General features: G+C 40.1%; 1 protein-coding gene across 2 annotated transcripts; it reads right to left on the bottom strand.

Annotated features, from left to right (window-relative positions):
- Positions 1–29: 29 nt before the first annotated feature.
- On the bottom strand, positions 30–6,850 carry LOC147126682 (zinc finger protein aebp2-like). Of its 2 annotated transcripts, none has more exons than XM_086023179.1 (10): positions 6,070–6,850; positions 4,459–4,570; positions 3,607–4,124; positions 2,911–3,136; positions 2,646–2,753; positions 2,371–2,557; positions 1,516–1,640; positions 1,369–1,436; positions 1,136–1,249; positions 30–376 (listed from the first exon to the last, which is right to left on the bottom strand). In XM_086023179.1, the coding sequence occupies exons 2-10, from the start codon at positions 4,513–4,515 to the stop codon at positions 268–270; spliced, it is 1,512 nt and encodes a 503-aa protein (XP_085879305.1). In that variant the 5' UTR covers positions 4,516–4,570; positions 6,070–6,850; the 3' UTR covers positions 30–267. The 2 variants fall into 2 exon arrangements, with proteins under 2 accessions (XP_085879305.1, XP_085879306.1); XM_086023180.1 differs by lacking the exon at positions 30–376 and adding an exon at positions 550–1,055.
- Between the last annotated feature and the right edge of the window lie 116 nt (positions 6,851–6,966).

The raw sequence follows: 6,966 nt of genomic DNA, 5'->3' as shown, positions 1-6,966 counted from the left end.
CACCACACATTTACACATTTGTGCTTTTTTTTCCTTCGTAATTCATAAAAAAATGGTTGACTTGCTGCAGAACCTAAATTTGCTTCAGTTTGATGTCACAAACTGATGGCGGAACGAACAAGTCATCCAGGTCCCGAAAAAGCCAGGCAGCCCCAGACCATCACTACCACCCCAATGTTCAAATGTTATATTATTCTTTTTCTGAAATGCTGTGTTACATTTACAGCAGATGTAACGAGACACACGCCTTACAAAAAAGTTCAACTTTCATCTGGCTGACATCAACACTGACCTTAACTGAGAGGCCTGCAGTTCCTTTGACGTGACCTCCTGGAAGAGTCGACGCTCGTAGTCTTTTGCGGAAATTTCTGTAGGCCTGGAAAGGTTCGCCACTTTTCCATCTTTAAAAGTTTCTCTTTCTGAGTAGAGAGTAATACCTGAATACTGCATTCGTATCTGTTAATTGTGTGGACTCGTCAGAAACGCTGGTCTGTGGCTTTTTATTTTGATGACACATCATTTGGATGTGAATAAGACCAATACCAAGGATTAAAGTCTCAATTTGGGAACTTTATACGTCTAAGAAAACAAGTTACACAGGAACAATACAGCAGATAGTCCAGTTGCTTTGAGGCTCTCAAATTAGAAGTCACATTTTGTAGAAAACGCAAAGGAGAAAAAGGCAATACAGCACTAATGGCAGTTAAGGCAATACGCTTCACGGCGCCGACGATACCTGATAATTACCTCAATAATGCCACCTATTTTATCACGTTTGTTAGAAAAAGGTACATACAGCTACGGTCCATTTTGAGGAGGAAAAAAAATATATATACCAAGGTAAAAAAATATATTACAAATCTCAAATATTTACAAAGACTGCTTCTCTCTAACCTAGTTACAGTAAGATCAAAATATCCCTACGGCACCTAACAGGCTTGGCTTCAGAAAACCACAAAAATAAGTCTCTAAAACGCTCTAAAAAAAAAAAAAAAAAAAAAAATCTTTGTATATAGTTTGGCTTCAGGACTAGAAGACATCCCTAGAAGAACATCCTGTGTGTGTGTAGGGGAGGGGAGGGGGGGATTATTATTTTTGTTCACAACAAAAGTAATTCTCCTGGTCACACACACACCTGTAAATGTTGGGATCCAGGAGAACAGCTGTGTCGGTCGGCAGCTTGGACAGATGCACAACTTTGGTCTTCTGCTGCAGTCGGTCACTCTCGCTCACCCAAACGTCAGGCAGTCTTCCAAAATAGAAAAAAAAAAGATAAAGAAGCTCTTTGTTGACATTCTGACAATATGTGGACTGAATCCGGGAGAGGGGGGAAAAAAAAAAAATAATAATAATAAAAAAAACACCTACATATCCTCAGGTGTCCAGTGCAAAAGGACTTTCACCTTGCCGGATTCTTCTTTCCTCCTTGCTATTACCTGAAAACACGCATACGCTTGACATATTTGGCATATTTTTTTTTTATTTGATTTGATTTTTTTCACCCTGTGTGTGTACCGTGCTATGGAACACAACACTGTGTCCGTTTCCGAGGCTCTCGATGTGTGTGGCCAAGTTGAGGCATATTGCTCGATGGCGGATGGCGTCCATGGTCTGGGCGTCAAAAAAATCATGAGGACGGGCTGAAAAAAAATAAAAAAAATAAATAAAATGTCATTTAAAAAAAGGCCGACCCACGATTAGCCAAATTTGCGTATGACTGACGCTCATTGAAAAGCATCGGGAAAACAATAACAATTAAACCCTAAAAAAAAAAAAATCTCTGAAAAACACATTCAATATACCGATGTTTATTTTTCAGGGCCGATACCGACTATTAGTAGCCAAGGAGGCCGATAACCGATATTTGGAGGCGATATTCATGTTCGCTAAGAAGGAAAATATTGTCGTCAAGATTAAAAATTTAACTCTTTGTTTAATCGAAATTCAACTACAATTATTACACTCCACGATCACAAAATTGGCATAATCGTGAAAAACGATTATTAATATACATTTATATCCAATGCATGTTTGTTTACACAGGAAAATCATACGTGAATTTATACATTTGCACCTTTTTTACATTTTATAACTCATTTTAAATCAATTTTATTTGGTCCAAAAGGAACTTACTTACATTTATTTGTCTTTATATATATATATATTTTTTTTACATTTAAAAATGTTGTTTTGCACCCCAAACAAGAAATGATCGTGATTTCAATTATTACCATAATAATCATGATTCATTTTTTTTTTTTTCCATAATCGGGCAACCCTACACGCATGCATCCAAACAATTCATCATCAAAGAATAATTACCGAGGAATTTGATCATTCGAACGTTTACGTGCCGAGCGCTGTACGTACGGAGTGAGCGTCGATGCTTGTTCTTGAGCTTCCGCCTCTTGTTGAGGCCAGCCTTTGATGGAGACTCCTCCTTCAATTTGCCTTGACTGGAAACTTTGGACGAACCCTGCGAGCTGAAATGTGTGGGGACGTGCCGCGCCAGCCCACCCTGGGAGGCGAACGTGGCATTGCAGCCTCCCACCACACACTGGACCCACACACACACACACACGCACGCACGCGTTACGGAGCGGCAAAAAGTGTGCGGTCGTGCCGATTCGTCAACCGCGTGTCACCTTGAAAGGTTTGTCGCCGCTGTGAGTCAACATGTGCCTCTGCAGCCAGCTCTGACTGGTGGACGGTGTGTTGTAAACTTTACAGCCCTTCCACAGACACACAAACACCTGTGTGGAGCAAAACGGACACAGACAAAAGACAAAAAGTGTACGTTCCAGAGTAGTGTTTTTCAAAGTTAGGAAAAAAAAAAAAAAAACAGGGAATTTAATATTGCCATCTTGTCATACTACAAACATAAAAAAGAAATTTAAAAAAAACACTTACTCCTCCCCTTTGTCCATCCACATGTGTGGCTCGGATGTGATCGGCCAGATCGGGGCTGGAAGAAAAGTGGGCCTGGCAGTGATCCCAGCAGCACGTGTAGCTCAACGACTTGCCGTTCACCGGCAAGGAGCCGTTGCCCACGGCGGCGCCGTGGCTGTTGAACATTGCTGGCGTGGAGCGGCCACTTGACGCTATGCTCTCCATGTCCATCAGTGTGCTGCTGATGCTAAAACGACAACAAATAAGTTAGGGTTGAGCTTTTTGCTTCTGCGAAAAAATATATACATATAAAAAAAAACACTACAGTACTACAATACAACTACACGGATTAAATATTACTGTAAGGCACTTTATTTTGGAGTCAGCCAGCCCTCCCTCAAGCATCCCCTTTTAAAGTGCTTATATTGAGCCCAGACCGAAACAACAGCGCCACATCTGGTTGCACCCACATACTGCACTCCAATTTGCCTCAAGACATGAGGCAGGATGGCAGACATCCATTTCACTTGAAACTTGCATTTGGTTTGTGTTGAGTGCGCCGTTGTTTGCGCAGGAAAGGCTGAGAAAAGTGGGGGGCCGGTTATTCGGTTATAACCTTCGAGCATCATGTCGGGGGAACGTGTTCTTACAAAGTAAGATTTGTTGGACTACCAGTGACCGAGTCGCCATGCTTCTTGAGTTACTACTTTCCCAGACCTGTCCTCGGAATCCATCCGACTGAGCGGCTCCCCGTCCGACGAGGTCACTTCGACGCTGGCTCGTCTTTTCACGCCGTGCTCGTGTTTCTCCGCGGCCTTTGTGTGCTCCGCAGGCGGCGAGGGAGAGCCGCCGCCGCCTCCGCCGCCGCCTCCGCCGCCGCCTTCCCTTTGTTCTGCTTTCAGCACCCGGGAGCCCTCTTGGGCCGACTCGGTGCTACTCGCCAGACTCCCCTGTGCGGGACTCTTGCCCGGCTCGGAGAGTTTGCCGTAGGCTCTCGCGTCTTTGCCGTCGTCAAGCAACGTGTTGTCGTCGTTTTGCGCTCCGGCACCTCGAGAGCCACTCACGTCTATTCCTCGCTCGATGTCGTTCTTGTTATCCGGTTCCTGTTTGGAGTCCGACACGGCCTGTCCCCCAAAGCCGGTACGGATGCTTTCTCCGTTGTCACTAGGCTCCAATGTTGACTGAGAATCTTGTTCGGCTCCCTCGGTTGTTATCTGAGCCATTTTTTTTTCACCCTGCGGGAGTATTTATTCGGGGTTATTTGAGTTTAGAAGAAAAAAAAGTTGCTTTCCTGATGCTTCTCTTCGTCCAGTCTGCAATTCAAGTGTTGAACGCAGCAGGCGTTTGTGATGACGTCACCACTCCTCATGGCCAAAGATCGTCTAACAGACATACCTATCACTTGGTTATTTAAAATTGTTTCCCTAAGAAAATCTTTGCACGTTCAAAATAACATGTTGTATGCAACACAAAAGTTAAGTTTGGCGGCGCCACATAATAATACTTCTTTTTTTATTTGTATTTAAATAATCACAGTTGTAACGATAGCGAGACGGGAGTTCTACGTACCACTGCTTTAGTTGGTAAGAGTGGCTTCTCTTCACTGGTATCGACAATCTTTGGCATTGTGGTGGAACTCCTCCACGTGTTCCAACAAACAGAAAATGAACAAACTCGCCTCCTGCAAAGTGCATGCAAACTCTGTCATGTATTAAAATATGTATTTCTTTCTAAAAAGAAAGACATACCCTTTTTCATTACACTGGTCAACACTTTTTTTTTTAATCAGAGTTGCAATCAACTTTTCTAAATGAAAATGTTGTGTACTCATTTTTTTCTCTAGCAGGTTTTCATAATAATGTGTAATATGTTTAGTAATATTTCTTAGGGCTTGATCGATATGGATTTATTGGGGCGGAGGGTGATTCGGATATTTGACAGAATAAAATTCTGATTACCAATTAATGATTTGATTAATTTCAAAGATATATAATGAATAAAATAATTTTTGGTCCCTTAATGCTTACAACAATAAAGATATGAATTACAGGCAGAACACTGTTATACACTTTTTCCTATTTTATTTGTTAAAATTTACAGCAAAGAGATAAATTGGCAAAATTCGGCCAAGTTCTTTTGTTTTAAAGTCAATATTTTTCTCTTGTTGTAATGTGTAAAAAAAAAAAAAGAGGGGGTGGGGGAATCTGTCACTTTTTGCAGATTCAAATAAAGGCAAATAATTCATGAACTAATAATTTATTCGCTCTTTTGTAATCGGCAAAAATCGGCCGATTTTTTCACGATGATTTATTAGCTAATAATTTATTAGCTCTTTCATAATCTGCAAAAAATGGGTGTCAAAAATACATTTGGGGACACATGAATCCATCTCTGATTAAAACTAGTGTAATGAAATGACACTGGTACATGAAGAGAAAGACCAGGAAGTAAAAAAAAAAAAACAATCAAGTTTGTATGAACGTCAACATTTATTACACAATATAAAACACATGGGGTATGAACTTTTTGCATATTGGACCTAATAACATTAATAATTATCTCTATAATATATTTGCTCTTTTTTAATGTGTACATAAATTATTTTATTTTTTTTTATACTGTATATACAGATTTTACATCACTTTCATTTCTTTTATGTTCTCAAGTCCTACTTATTGCTTCGTACATGTGCTATTCTCCGATTCTCCACCTGCCCGAACAGACACAAAATTCACGATTACTTTTCCGTTTTGTAAATGACACTGTGGAGTCAAATCCATATCGATGAAAATCATAGTCAGTTCAAACGGAACCCAGTAGCGGCCACTTTGGAGGTTGAAAATAAAGCACTGCTTGTGTTGTTTTGGTGCCATTCACCAGAAGACTTTTCAAATGCGCCACTATATACAGCTGTACACGTCAAAATCGTCAACTATTCCCCCCCCCCCCCTCTAGGCTGTACAACTCATAATCATATAATATTCTAGTTTGAACACTAATATGTACTTTTACTGCAGTTAGAAACAAAACCTATTTTCTATTCTTCAGAGAATTTTCTGCCTTTCCGGGGACAGAGATGTGAAGTTCAACACCGCCCTCTTGTGGTACAAGTCACGTCACTACGTCGCTGCCAGATAAATCGTGTCAACTCTGTCGTGCCAAAGTCAGGTATTGGATTACCTGCCGGCGGAATGGTGCGTGACTGTTGCGACATGCAGCTTTTGCTGAATTCTGTGTGAAAAAGGCAATGATGAAAAATCGTCCTTCCTCTGAGGCAGCAATTATGCAGGATCTCTGTGTAAAAGCACACAAAAGTACATGGCCTGCAGGAAAAAAAAAATAGAGATCTGTAGACACTCTTTTAAGCTTCACTTGTGTGACCAAAGCATATAAGAAAACATTAGCATCGGCAACATAAGCACTTTTTTTTTTTTTTTTTTTTTTATCTACAGGTATTTGAATGACAACCTATGAAGTATTAGTGCCACACCCCTCAAAAATACGACGTGAAAAAAAGATGTAATTTGGTCAATTTTGTCAGAATAAAGTCAACACAAAGTATCATTATTTGTAGAAATAGAGAGAATGAGAATAGAGTAATAAATAGTAAAAAAAAAAAAAAATCTATCCAAAAAAAGTCAACAAATTAAGATGACATTTTTAGCGTTTTTTAAGTGTAGATTAGGGATGTAACGATTAATCGAAAATGGATGAGTCGATTTACCCCGATTAATCGATTCGATTAATTGCAAATCGCGTTGCTTAAATTCATCTAGAAAATGATGTCTTGAAACGTTTTTTCATTCCAGATGCAAAGCACATTTTTAATGCACAGAGACAAGCAGGGTAGCAATTAAAAAAAAAAAATGGAATCGAAAATCGGGAACTGAAAAATCGAAAATCCAATCGGGGCTCGAGTGAATCGTTACATCCCTAGTGTGGACCCAATGCTTCGTCATACAAACTAATGTAGTGTAACGCATTGAGTTGGCTTCTGCTATGGCGACTTTCTTCCAGCAGCATGGAAACAGGAGTTTGGAACATTCAGAGATTTTTCATTCATGAATAAATTAATAA

Source organism: Filicampus tigris, chromosome 22 (genome assembly GCF_054856515.1).
Source record: "Filicampus tigris isolate MCC_2025a chromosome 22, RoL_Ftig_1.0, whole genome shotgun sequence".
Lineage (NCBI taxonomy): Eukaryota > Metazoa > Chordata > Actinopteri > Syngnathiformes > Syngnathidae > Filicampus > Filicampus tigris.
This window is presented reverse-complemented; position numbering and strand designations above follow the sequence as displayed.

What these genes read in the sequence shown, in the direction of transcription:
- LOC147126682 (XM_086023179.1), bottom strand. Translation starts at nt 4,515, where the DNA reads ATGCCAAAGATTGTCGATACCAGTGAAGAGAAGCCACTCTTACCAACT. An exon ending in TGGATGGACAAAGGGGAGGA is followed by an intron (nt 2,754 to 2,910) that starts GTAAGTGTTTTT and finishes TGCTCCACACAG; the next exon opens with GTGTTTGTGTGTCTGTGGAA. An exon ending in GTGTTGTGTTCCATAGCACG is followed by an intron (nt 1,437 to 1,515) that starts GTACACACACAG and finishes GCGTGTTTTCAG; the next exon opens with GTAATAGCAAGGAGGAAAGA.